Raw genomic sequence first — 13,951 nt, 5'->3', positions numbered from 1 at the left:
AGGGTGGTGGCAGTGCCTCTTGTTCTGCACGTACACAGCACAGAACTATTCTTGGGTCTGTCCAACAACCACCACAAGAGCAGATAACACTCAGAAAAGCTGCATACACTCACATTATTCTTACACTTCATTTTATTTTTGGCACAACATCCTTCCCAAAAGGAACTTGGAAATTGTCTCAATAGCACTGCTACTTTGGCTTCAATCTGACTCCTGTGCGTGTGCAAAAACTGCTACAAACTGCAAAACTGCCTCCACTATTTTTAAAGTATTTTGACAGAATAGAGAATCACCGAGAGAGCAGACAATGGAGCTATATATTAACAGTTAACATTCACTACTGGATACACAAACAATAATCTATAGAGTTTCATTTTTCAAAAGCTTTCTTGTGAATTCAGTTTTCTTTCATCCTTTTCCTATCGCAGCCAAGCTCAACAGAATAAGAGCAAGGAACACATGAACAAGTAATTGTCATAAAGTGAAGTAGGAAGGTAAAAAGTTCAGAGGATTATTACTGGAAGCTGGGAGGATATACAAGGGGAACTATCATTATATTATTTTCCTAATAAGACACCAAGGAATTCTGGGTCTGACACAGGCTTCTGCAGGAGACAGACCTCTGTTAAATTGCCACAGCAGGATTAGCAAACTCAGGTTGTTTAGGGCAATTTGTTCTGTGTATATAGAACCTTATGCTCAGTAAAAAGCAAGGAGACAAAAGCAACAATAATAGGGGCCACAAACCCATTTTCCTGCATCTGAAAACAAAACTTCTTGGACCTTTACATTTCAAAACAACGTGTGTGTTCTCCTGCAGGCACACACTGCTCCTTGCATAGCAGAGCTGCACCAAAAGCTTGACACAGGGAGGAAATAAGCCTTACCTGCAGTCTCTCGCCCCTAATCCTTGGGTGGTCTTTAACCAGCCTCTTGGACACAACATTTTAGGTGCTGCAGCACAAGAAGTACACGCTGTGTTCAAGGTAAACCTCGTCTTGACATTGCATCGCATGGATTTTAACTGAAAAAGAGAAAACAGGATGGAGACAAGCCCAGAATTAAACTGTTATCCCACCACTCACCTTGCCAACTTGTAATATCTTTATCAATTCACACCATTCTTCAGATACCACTGGGGAGGGCAGTGGCCAGTGCAGCTGCTGGGAGGTACCACACGCTCCCAGGGGCTAAACCATCACACTGCTGCGTGCTTGGACCCGCTTGGATCTCAGCTAGAAGGCAGCAGGGCACATCCCAGCTATCTTATCTTCTCCCTACGCCCCACAGCAAAAATTCTAACCATTTCTAAAAGAACCATAACTCTGCACTGCTAATTTCAGCCCATCTTTTACAAACACGTGGCAGTGGCATGTGAGGACAAGCCCTGAATTAATAACCCTTGCCAGAAGCCACTGAATTAAAAGTCAATGTAGCATTTCTGCATTTCTCTTTTCCGTGCTGTTGATATGATCCAGTTCACTGGGGGTTTCATTGCTCTTCCACGGGTCTGAAGAACAGAGTGAGTTGGTTCAGTTTATTTCCCGGAGCCAGGAGCTGCTCACATAAATATTTCTCCTGGCAATTGTCTTCAAGAAGGTGCAGGGGGGTGAATGATATGGAAAGCTGCTCTGCACCTCTCTGAACTCCTTGATGCTTTGGCTCTGGATGAGAAGGACTCCATAAACATTGGCAGGAATATCAGGTAGGAGACTTGGATGAATCACATGGCAGGTGATTTATCAGTACAAGACCTTCCACCCAACCAGAATAATTTTAAGGTTCTGTTTTCCTTACAGGGTTTTTCTGTACCCCTGTACAACCTTGCTTCTCCAAATGAAACACAACCAGAGCACTCTGAGGTACAGCCTCAGAGTGAATGATGATGATGATCATCACTCGTCATTAAACCCCATGATTTTACTCTAAAAGCATTGCCTTGAATTTCTAAGCTCCTGGAACCAAGCAACTGCATGGAAACCTTACTGCTAATTTTTAAAGAGACATTATCTGCCACTGATGATGCCATAGAAAAGCTGGGAGGCATGAGCTGTGTATGCCCCCAGAGGTCATTGGCTGGGCAAAGCCCACAAAACCCACCTCAGCTGTGCCTCTCCAGGCACTGTATTTTCTAAAAATAAAAACATTAGATCAAATTTTGGGAGGAGGCCTTGATCTGGAATTTTTTTAAGCCAATCCTGAACAATGCTGTTAATGCAGCAGAACTGTGCCCAGAACTCCTTGGTTTGGATTCCCACCAGCAATCTCAGCTTTGCTTCCTCTGTACTTAAGCCCAAATGCATAGATTTGCCTCAAGGCAAGGGAGGAAGCCCAGGGCTTCCCATCACTTATCAACAGCTCAGGAAGGCCCTCCCAGATGATAGCAGACCCTGTCAGGAAAACCTCCTAAGAGATAACCCTCAAGTCCCATGTCCACAGGGACACGACCCTTGAATGTCTCCTGACTCATATCCATGTTCCCTCTGACTGGAGTTGCTGAGGTTTTTCCCATGTTTATGGATCCATCTTCTGCAGCCATCCATGCAAGAATGCTGCCCAATGAAGAAAATTATTTCTGTGTCTGTGGTGGCCCTTCCCATTGATATTAACTTCTAGTTGTGTTTCTGGGGCTTTCCTACCATACAGTAGCCTCCACTTCCCCTGGAAGCAGAATCCCCAAGGAACCCGTTATGTCAAGGACTCCCTTGCATTATAAACAGCTCAAAACTAATCTGAGATCCACCAAATCCACCTGTCCATGTCCTGTGAGCATCAGCTTTACTAATGTTATCCAGCAGAAAACAGCTTTGCTGTTCCTTACGTTTCCACCCCACGGGCACACAGAGCAGTCAGAGATTTCCCATTTTTCATGGAGAAACACAGAGAAGACAAACAATATGGATGAATAAATGAGGTGCCACCTCTGGAGTACTCTGTCTTTCCTGTCTCTAAGGATCAGCTCTGCCATTGGTGGGGTAGGGAACAAGTCCATGCAACCGGCTGGTTGAAGTATAAATTAAGGTTCCAGATTAAAGCTGGGCTTTTGAAAGGAGCAGGCTGAAGCCAGGCCCATGGATCCCACAGAACAGCACATCTCCTATGCTCTTAGTCCTGTCAAGTGCCAGCTTTAACCTTCCCTCAGACAATGCCTTGGAAGGGGGAATGGGAAGATGCCCTAGGAAGAAACACTGTGGATGCCTTCCCGTGAGTTAGAACTACCCCACAAACCTTCTCCTGGGGTCTGAGCCCTGCTACCTGCACAACAAACACCACATAAACAGTGGAGCACAAAGCACTGAGTTAAAATTCTCCAGCCTTCTATTTCATCTGTACTTTCAGGCATCAGACACATTTGGGCCTGTGTTCTCTGTCACAGTGGTGGAGGAAGACACCACTATTCACACATTATTCCATTTTCTGGCTCTTTCCTCCATCAGTGTGGCTCCACTTCTAAGTGGAGAAGGACAGTGGGAGAGGTGAGTGGCTGCCACTCCTCCCTGTTGACACATTTAATTACTTGTAGGCCTCTAAGACAAGACAGTTATTGTGGAATCCCCCCTACCCTACCAGGACACTTCATAAGTTTTAGGCAGCTTTCCAGTAATACCTTCCCCTTTTTATAAGGAAATATGCTTGTGTCAGCAGCAACATGCAGGAGGAAAGGGGAAGAAAACAGCTGAGTGGAAAAGAATTAAAAAAAAAATATTTCCCTTCTTATTTGAGTGACAGAACTGATGAAGCAGTCATTTTCTGGAGAGTTTTACTGCTTAGGAAAGCAGAAGAGGGAATCAAGGGACATAAATGCAACAGTCTGGATACTCAAATTTTGGAGAGGATGAAAGATAGACAGAAGTTTGAGTCAGAGGCGGCTCCTGGGGCACAACCTCATGGAAAGCAATGATGCACTTCTCCCTTGGGCTCATCTGTGACCACTGTTTCCAAGTGTGAAGAGGCGGGAAAGGAAGCAGCGAGAGGGAATGCCTGTCCCTGCGATGCAGCGGGGCTGCCTGGTGACAGACATTCTGATCAGGTGATGAGCCTGGGCTGTATCACACTTTGGGCACAAAGGAACAGGAAAGGAAGACTGATGCTCTCAAACATCTCCAAAATTAAAGGAGGCTTTTAAACCAGAGGACATCCAGCTGTGGCTGAAAGAAGTTAAAAGCCAGGGTGATGCCTCTGTCCACACTGAGCTGTGTCTTCCAGGCCGGGCTGTGCTCTCTCCCTGCTCTCAAACACTTGTTTGTGCAAGAGCAGCAGCCACTGGCACCTCGTGCTCAGCTGAGAGACATGGGAGCCTCTGGATGCTGCAGTGCTTCCTTGCCTCCTCTCTGAACAGATGTCCCTCACTGCTCCAGCGCTCGTTTCTCTTATTCCACCTCAAGCGAATAAGCTGGGAAGTATTTCGTAATTCCCCTCTTTTTCACCCTTTGCCCTTTCCTCCTAAACCATAACACAAATCCTTCTGCATGGTAAAAACCTCAAGGAAGAAAGAAAAACACATTTGAACGTCAGTGTTCAGCTCCAACAATCCTGGGAGCCGGTTCTGGAAATAGTCATTATCTAATGAATCACCAAGTTTCCAGTGCACTTGTCCTTTACAAAACAGAGCTGCAGACACATGCTTGAGTCATTATAGCCATGTCCCTCCCCAAGAAGTTCTCAGTAACATTTTAGCTGAACAGACCAGCAGCTCCTGGACACATAAGCTCTTCACATTTGTTCAAGGAAGACACTTTTCAGCACGAGGATGAAGAATCAAGTCCTAGAGATCACATAACACAAGTTCTGCTGTTTCACCTGGGTGTTTCTCACCATCTCAGCTGCAGAGCACTGGAAGCTCAGGGATTGCTGAGGCCACTTCCCTCATCTCCCACCTGCCTCAATTCCTCCTCCAGCATAGCCTGGGATGGGCCTCTTCCCAGCAGAAAAGTGTTCATGGTTCTTACATCTGCTGTATCACCCCCAGCCCACAACAAGAGGTATAAAAATCCAAATTAGGCTACAGGTTCACTTTCATGTCTGAACTATCAAATCAGAGTCCTGAGGCAACATCACTGAAAAACAGATAGCACAAAATCCTTCTGTTCTCTCTTGATGGCCCCATGGAGGCCTCTTGTGAAATCACAGCACTTCTCTTGCTATCCTAAACTATCAGAGAAAGCTTCATTAGATCCTTACTCTTCCTTACCTTCCATTTTAACCTTTCAAATGTTTCTTCTCTTTCACCAAAAACAAGGAACCTTTTGGGCAAAAAAATATAGAAGGGAGTTCTTTTTCCTGGATTAAATAAACTGCTCCTGATGTGATTCAAAACATTTCACTTCTCTGTGAGTGGGTACTCGCTGCCTGATAATGTAACTGTTTCATGCCAAGCCAGACACCTCAGTGATTACAGAAATCAACACAGTGTCTCAAAGTACAGAGACCTAAATTTCTACTTACACCAGATGAAGATGTGAGCTTATGGCTCTGAACACAACTATACTGGTACCCACAGCTCCAGACAAACAAGATCCATCAGCAGAGACACTTCATGTTTGTGCTCAAGTCACCTTAATGATCCTAAAAGCCTTCCCAGTAGTCAACTTTTATAAAGGGTTGATATAAAAGCTTCCAACCAAAGTTCTGGCACTGAAGCATTTTCCCAGTGCTCTGGCTTTCTCTAAATTAAGTCTTTAAATTAAGTGGACAGGTCTGTCCACTCCCCACAAGCTTCCATTTTGTCATTCAAGACCCTTACATATTTTGGATCCCCAGGCAATAACATTTCCAAATGCCACCCACAGCTTCGTAGGGCAGTTCACTCCTCCAACAGCAGGACACAAGAAGAGCGAGGGCAGAAGACAAGAAGGGTGAATTAGTGTGAATTCCAGCCTCCAGGAACTGGGCTGCCTCACCCTGGAGCAGAACAGACCTGCAAAGGCATCACACATTCCTCTGGATGCTACTGCTAAATGCAAGAACGGAGACGAAGGGATCGAAATAAAATCAACAGAATTTAAATAACATCCAGAATGGAAAGTATTCCACAATCCTTGCTGGGGAGCTGCTGGGAAATAGACTTGAAACAAAGGTATTTACCCTGTTGCAAAGCAACTAATTGATGAGATTGTAAAAGTTTTTTTTAAATTAACTTCTCCTGGGAAACTTACAGACCTCTCCTGATGGATACTAAGTTCCCATCACACGTACTGAACTAGAGGAAGACAAAGATGCTGAGTGTGTTCCTTTGATATTGAGATCAATGCCAAACAGAGATTTAATCCGATCTAAAACTCAAACATCTCCCTTCAACCTTATTTTTAGTTCCTCAGTTTGGTCTACACAAATAGAAAAGAAGATACCCTACAGCCCTAAAGTTTTTGTGGATGTTATTCTGCACCTAAGTAAATGCAAATGAAAAAAGCAGGGTTTTTTTGGGGGGAGGATTATTTCCCAACATGCAACCATCCAAAGATGAAGAACCGCTCAATGAACATTTAACCAAAGACTCGCAGACTTACCTTCTGACTCTGGCAGTCAGCTGTGGGAGTGAAGCATGCTGCTACGAAGAAAAACAGCAATCCAGGAGGATGCATTTTCATGCTTTTACAGGCAGGACCCCTTACACAAAAGGGGTGGTGATAGCAGCTGTAATTTCTGTAAGATAACACCGCCTACTAAGAATCAGATCCAAGACAAACCAGAGGTTAAAAGTAAACAGGGAGAGAGCATTTTTGCACTGTGCTTTTTGGCTGTAAAACCTTCAGAAATGGATCTGCTACTTCTAGTGCTATGTCTGAGTCAACATAACCTTTTTCTTTCTTTCTATTCTTTTTTTTAAATGCACAACCAGAACTCCTTAGTAAAAGGTTTACTCAAAACAGGAACATCTACGGATTTCCTCTTACATATCAGTTCAAAACAGAAGGAAGGAAATCCTTAGTTTTCAACTAATTGGAATGAAAAGAGGTTAACTGTGTGCTTAACAGAAGGCAAATCCAATGGGCAAACTTAAATACCATGAATTCATGAAGGGTAAGTTAATTTCCTTTTACCACTGGTGTTAATATGTCCACAACACCTCAAAGAGAAGATAGACCCGGCCACTGCCTGTCCCAAAGTTTGCATGAACAAAGCAAGATGAGTGATGGGCTGTGCTTCAGAACAATAATGAAGCACACTGTATCCATCAATCAAGCACTCTGGGGAGGCTTTGATATTTATTTAAAATATTTGACTTTCTCAGCAAGGAAAGCATCACATTTTGCAGGTGCTATGGCAGCAGTGGCAAAATATATCATCTCCCAAACACTCTGCTGACAGCTCGATGAATCCAAGGAGCACTTCCGTAGCACCCAGAATAGGAGAACAGGATTAAAAGAAATACATGCTAACCTGAGGCACAGTATGCAATTTATATTCTCCTTTTGAACATCATAAAGAACCAATAACTGATTATGAACAGATTTTACGTGGCCTTTGTCTCCCTACACTGCCAAGAGAGCCTGTGATGCTGAGCAGTCTAAGGAGTGCTTCTGTCAGCAGCAGATCCCGCTGAGCAGTGAGGGACCCTCTCTTTTGAAGCCATTAATAACACATGAAGGTGCCTAAATGCAACCAGGTTAAGAAGCTATTCTTGTGCTTACATGAAGAAAGAGAGCATTAATATTTTTTGCCCCTGCACGCACACAAAGACACACACGCTGACACATAAGAACCGCTGTACTTACTAGTGCTGTTGGTTGTGCTTTCCTTCTTCCTTCATCCTACAGGGAGAGCCAGCATGGTGAAGAGCCAGCCCTGTTATATATCCTGCACTAACAGGAAGCAGATAAGGCACACAACCATCCACTGCAACCCATGTGAGAAGTACCAGCCCACAGCTCAATCCGACAACTCAGCCCCCTTGTCCCGCTACAGGACAACTGCAGCCCTGGCACTGTCACTGCCCAGCTGATGCCACTGCCAAAGTCAGAGGGGGACGCAGCTCTGGAAACCATTTGGTACCTGCAGATCTCCAAAATGAGGCAGAGACATCATAGCTCAGGCCAGTTCTGGTGGGATGGCAAAGTCACAAATGGACAGTGGGGACACTCTTGTAGAGGGGGTGATCAGCATGGAAGCTGTTCAGTGCTTTCTTTGCCCACAATCATGGCACCAGACTGGCCATGGAAACAGAGGAATGAGGCTGTTTTTCTGCTCCCTGTCATCTCCTGGGCATTCACAGCTACAACAGGCAGCCTGGCAGGATGGTGATGCTTGTGGATGGTTTTTCCAAGAGCTGGCTGTGTGACACAGGGATTAAGTTGCCAGCATCCACACACAGTTGATAAACTTTTAAGGTGGAAATAGCTTACCCTGAGGCACTCGAAGAGGCATTGGCTTCTTTAATGAATCTTCAGACAGTTTTCTAAATGACTCAACCCTGAAAATGGTACAGGGGAAAAAGGACACACAAAGACTGATTCCAAAGCTTTTCACTGCTGCTTATCATCACTATATCTGACCTACCACAAGGGAACTAGTAAGGGAAGGGAGACAAAGTCTCAGTGAAATTCCTGTCTGAATTAAATAAATCAGATTCTCAGTAACATCAAAAGGTTTGCAGCCAAATTCCTTATCTGACCTCACCTCAATTAAAGGCAAGCAACACAACAGCAATACACAGGCTAAAAATGCAAACACTGAGTAGTGCCACTGTACAGGAGCAGAGCATAAATTGAAAAATCAAAAGGTCATCTGTCATCAGAAGCTGCTTTCCTGATCGAGCAGCATAAGCAGCATGTTTCAGCCACTGCAGATGAGCTGCTGTGAGAGAATGGAAACTTTGCTGATCACTGCTGCTGGATCTGGAACACCAAAATCTGCACCAACCTTGGATCTTCATGATTCTGGAAATGAGTAAGATGGTGAAGCACCAACCACCTCCAAATTAATGGTGGCCAAGAGCCATTAGTGACGCTCAGTGCACGGTGGAAAGATGCCAATGTGCTCACAGTGGCAGTTCAGTTGGCATTGTCATGAAAGATGGAAACAACAGCATAGAAACAGCACAGGGAACAAAACTGAGCCAAGCAAACATGAATTGCTGCTCCACTTACACTGCTCTCCTTCTTTTCTGATAGATGGATTCCTCCTAGGCAGACAAATGGATTTTCTCATGGATGACATCAATAAAAACTTTATGCCTTAGAGACAAAATGCATTGGATCAATTTTGTTGATTCCACTGTTTTGTCCAACACCCTTCAAAACTGTCAGTAAATAAAAACCTCAGTTCTCTCACTCCTTTCTTTATGAGACCAGTTCATGCACACAGGCAACTGCACAAAGTACTTCAAAGCCCCAAAGTCTCCCAAAGCAAGATCCTGAGACCTGTCAGAGTTCAACATCTGATTGTTTATAAACCATCCAAAATGTACAGAGGAAATACCTAGTAGTGCACTGAAAATAAAGCCATGGGACTTGTTATGTCACCAGCAATTAAAGGAATATGTGAGACAGGAAAACCTGGGGGAAAAAACCTTCATCCAGGGGAAAATTTATAGGCAAGACTTGTAAAGACCTGATGACAGACCCCACAAATGGCCTCGTGCAAGCAGGGCAAAAGGGTTTCATTCACCTGCTAGTCAATGTTTGATTGAAATAGGATTGTGCAAATCCAATTTTAAAACATACAGTAGGAGCTGTCAACTGTCTGCCAGTGTGTTTATCTGTGAGGTTTAGCATGTGGGCTTTTATTTGTTTTGGAAAGCACAGAGGTTGATTTATCAGTCAAGTGTCTCCTGCCCACATGGCAGAAGGTGGCTGGCTTAGCAGTGGAAGTCCCAGAAACATCATCTTTATATTCTGGCCCTGACACCGACTGCTTTGATGAAACATTAATCATTTACCTTGTGGGCTGAGTCTCCCCAGTCACCAGCAGACTGTTGGCAAGCAGCAGTGCCCAGGATTTTTCTCTCTCTCTGTCTTTTTGCTTTATGCACTGATGAAAGATTGGGCTCTAAAGTAACTTACCTAAGACCTGGCATTTTTAATATGAGTATACTGACATTCAGAGTTGAGAAGCTCCTGGCAAAAATTACTCAATCTCCTTAATTGGAAGGAAAAAACCCAAACAAACAAAAAACCCCTGGATAAAGGCAAAGGATAAAACTACAAACCCTTCCAGCCTCCCTGCCTGTGTCACACACTGCACTTTAAAATGCTGGGTCACCAGCCTTGTTCTGTGAAGTCTGTGCAGCCCTGGCCAGCTTGGGCAATTTCCTGCTATTGAAATCTTTTGTTTAAGCAATCTTTACAGAAACTACAGAGCCAAGGCAAGTGATTTACCACCCAGCCCACCTTGCCACGCAGCTTCTGTGGGAGCTGACCATTTGGTTACATCCAGGGAGAGAATGGGACTCTTGTTCCACTCTTCTGGGAAAGAATTGCCAGTGTGTAAGAAGGCTGTGAGGCTGAAGAGGTACCAGCAAAGGATTCAACAGACCAAGCCAGAAGTGCTTGTGTGTAGGAAGAGGGCCAGTTGAATCACACTTACCCAATATACCCCTCAGGGTCCTGCTGAAGAGATGAGAACACAATATTCTTTTTTTTTTTTTTTTTAACTCTTGGCGAATTAGAAGGAACAGGAATTTTAAAGTTTGCTGATAAAAGCAAAAACACTGGAAGGATTGCACAGTTTAATAGGAATCTGTTTATCTTTCTCTCTCTCACACAAACACACGTGATGGCCCAATTCCAAGCAGACAGGTAGGGCTGCCTGAGCAGTGTTGTCGTGGGATTCAGGAAGGAATCGTTGTGGCTGCTCACATCCTGTTAGTCCAAAACCTCGAAGGGCAGCAGTACCACTGTCAGTACATTTAATGCTCTAAGTCTGGCCCATTTCTTCCTCTTAAATCTCAGTTCCTTTATAAGTTCTCCTGCAGTGAAAAGCAGCTACATATCCCCTTCTCTTGGTTTTAGTTTTGCACCTTACCCATTTATTAGGCAGCACTTTGTACTGGGACACAGATGGGGGTTGGGATTCCTCTATCTCAGCATTTTCAATGACTTTAAAGATTCTAGAAGTTCTCATTATCCCCTCTCAGAGACCTTAAAGACTAGAGCACAAGGCCTTGGTGCCCAGTTTACCAACTGTGGTTGCTACACTTCACACACCTCTTCGGGTGGGTTTTTTGAGTGCTGGCCATTGTCTTTCTTCAGCATCTTCTGGGTCTAAGGAATGTCATATCCCAACTTTTTCCACATCAATTTTTAGCTTTCCAAATTACTAAATGCCCTTAATTATCAGGTAGACAGCAAGAAACAGAAGCCTGTAGTCTGCTCTGAGCCACAGCTGCACGCTTTTCCTCGTGTTGCTGCTTCTCTGCTTAAGGTTTGGTACATCTGAAGATTAGCACCACAGAAGTAAGCTTTGTGATCAGAAACATCCATGCAAAAAGCAGCAGCTTTTTGTGCTACTTCAATTAAAAAACCCCTCCTTATCCAAGCTGACAAGAACAGGAAGGCAAGCCAGAGGGGCTGATGGAAATACATCACTGTGCAGTGCATCTACAGGCAGGCTTAGCAGAGAGTGCTGTGAAAGCAGCACAGGAATGGACACAGGACAGACAGGATGCAGGTCACTGTCATTTCTTCTGGCAAAGAAAAATAGTTTAGCTCAGGTCAGCACCTCATTTACTTTCCTTCCTAATGAGGTTCATGTACAGTTTTTTAATTGTAATACAAGGGAAGTGTTAAAACCTTTGGCCAGATCCTTGGCAGATGACACTGAAACAAATCATTGCCTGGGCCTTCCTTGGGTGGCAAATATCAACATCAGCTGCAAAGCCAGGCTATGGAAGTCTGGGATACTTTAGGAGATACTTTCCAGACAAAGGTCTGCCCACCTGCCTATGCACATGTCTGATCTCATAACCTCAGGTACTCAGATATTGCCTTAATGGTGAACAGGGGCTGGAAGCTGGAAAGGATTGGAGTATAAAGGATTACTAAAGACAAAAATGCAAGGAGAGCTTTGTAGTGCTCTTGCAAAAAAAGAGAGGAAGAAGCCAAGGCTCTTCTGTGTGATCTCAGCTACTTACAAAGCAACTTCATTCTGGTGAATTTCTGAGCAATCTTTACGAAATGAAACAATCAGCCATTTTATAAAGTTCAAAATGAACGATTGTGCATTTTCAAGAACATCTCACTTAAATAAACTCCTATATTTAGATCAAAAGATTACATTAAAATTAGACAATAGAGACAACAGGCTGGTGCTGAGGAGTGACAGTGGATACAATTTTTCAGCTTAACGTTGCACTTACATGAACAGAAATGCACACCCACAAAGCTCCAACTGCAGCAGGTTCTAACACAGAGCAACCCTCCTGTGCAGACAGGCTGAGAGAGCTCAGGTTTCTCAGCCCAGGGAAAAGGCAGCTCCAGGGAGAATTCATTGCAGCCTTTCAATGTTTAAAGTGGGCCTTTTAAAGAGGGACTTTTTACGTGGACAGGCAGGGATATGACAAAGGGGAATGCACTTCAACAAAACAAAAAAAGATATTTAGATTAGATGTCAGACTCGATGATCCTTGTGAGTCCCTTCCTAGTTGGCACATTCTGTGATTCTGCAGCTCTGAGAGCACCAGGAGTAAGATACTTACTGGAGGAATCCAGACACACTGCAGGACATATCCAGCATTTTGTTCATCTCAAAATGTGATTGGTGCTTACCAAGATCTCAAAGGGGAATTGCTCGTGTTTCCTGGATTAATAATCTGATCCAAAGGGACAGATTCAACATTTTAAACAGCTGTGGACTTAAAAGAATTTCAAGTTTAATCACAGATGTGATTTTTTTCTGCAATAAGAAAAAGAGCCCTTTCCTGCTCAAACTACGTGACAAGCAGGGGATTATCATTGCTTATTCTAACACAAGATTCTCTGATATCCACTAGTGTATTAAAATACATTTACACAGTTGGTTTTTACAAAGACAGAACTCGTGTCTGTCTCAGGCACGAGGCATCCCCCAGGACAGGCCTTACCTTATGAGATGGAAGCAGGGCTGACTTAGCCAGAAGCAAAGACAAGGATAAGCCCTACAGGAGAGGCAGAGATGTCTCCCCATGTCAGCTCAGACCCCAGGCAGTTTCTAAGGACTCATTACAGATTCCCTTTGCATTCACTTAAAACCACCAGCCTCACTGTAAATGACCTTGTTCATCTGGGAAGTTCTCAATTGCTTTTGCAAATCAGACTATTCAAGCTGCCACAGGCTCCTCCTCAAGTGTTACCATAGAGAATTATACAGAAGTGATTAATTACTTCAGAAAAAACTAGTGAAGATCTAAGTTTTCTTTTAATTACATTACCCCTAGGATTTTTAATTTAGAAATGAAGCTTAAATGAACATAAGTAACTATGAGATTTCAGGGAAGAGAAAAGCTCTGAAGTACAGGAAAATTCAGTTTTCCCCAAGCAGTACCTACTTTAATTGTTCATTCAGTCTAAGCTTAAGGGGTTAGGTTTGCTCTGCTAAACTGAGCAGAGCTGCACTTAAGTAAATGCTCCTCACCTCCTTCCTTGTTCAGGGAACTCCACATCATCCTGCAATACAATCTGACTTTGGCTGCCTCTGTCTTTGGCATCCTTGCACTGACTGCAACATTCCTGGCTTCTGGAGTCCAAAACGCTCAGCCAAGCTCACTTTTCTACACAGCAGCATGGAAAAATACACCATGAAACCACCAAATTCCCAACCAACCACTGCAGGCTTGCCATTCTTGGAGAAAGCTCCTAACTCGCTTGGGCCAGGCCCCAAGCAATGCGTTAGAAGTTTGCCCTGTTTTAAGGGTGACTGATGGACCTTCAAGTCTCCTCCAATCCAAATTTCCCAATTTTTTTTTTAATGGGCATCAGTTTTAAGTAGCATCAGCTGGCACAAAAGTATCAAAACTGTTCTTCCCTTTTTAATACCA

The 13,951-nt window shown here is 43.8% G+C and overlaps 1 protein-coding gene across 2 annotated transcripts in view; it reads right to left on the bottom strand.

Annotated features, from left to right (window-relative positions):
• The window catches only part of STAB1 (stabilin 1), a 52,475-nt gene extending 44,711 nt beyond the window's left edge, over positions 1-7,764 (bottom strand). The window contains exons 1-3 of one of the 2 annotated variants that reach the window (XM_050313304.1): positions 7,716-7,764; positions 6,507-6,642; positions 888-1,024 (exon numbers count right to left, since the gene is read on the bottom strand). In XM_050313304.1, the coding sequence (XP_050169261.1) occupies positions 888-1,024; positions 6,507-6,587 (218 nt within the window). In that variant the 5' untranslated portion in view covers positions 6,588-6,642; positions 7,716-7,764. Of the gene's footprint in view, positions 1-887; positions 1,025-6,506; positions 6,855-7,715 lie in introns of those variants that run through there. The other variant, XM_050313305.1, reaches the window with a different exon arrangement.
• Positions 7,765-13,951: the final 6,187 nt, after the last annotated feature.

Source organism: Myiozetetes cayanensis, unplaced genomic scaffold, assembly GCF_022539395.1.
Source record: "Myiozetetes cayanensis isolate MyiCay16 unplaced genomic scaffold, myiCay2020 scf18, whole genome shotgun sequence".
Classification (NCBI taxonomy): Eukaryota; Metazoa; Chordata; class Aves; order Passeriformes; family Tyrannidae; genus Myiozetetes; species Myiozetetes cayanensis.
The sequence above is the reverse complement of the archived record's forward strand: the minus strand, read 5'-3'. Positions and strand labels throughout refer to the sequence as shown.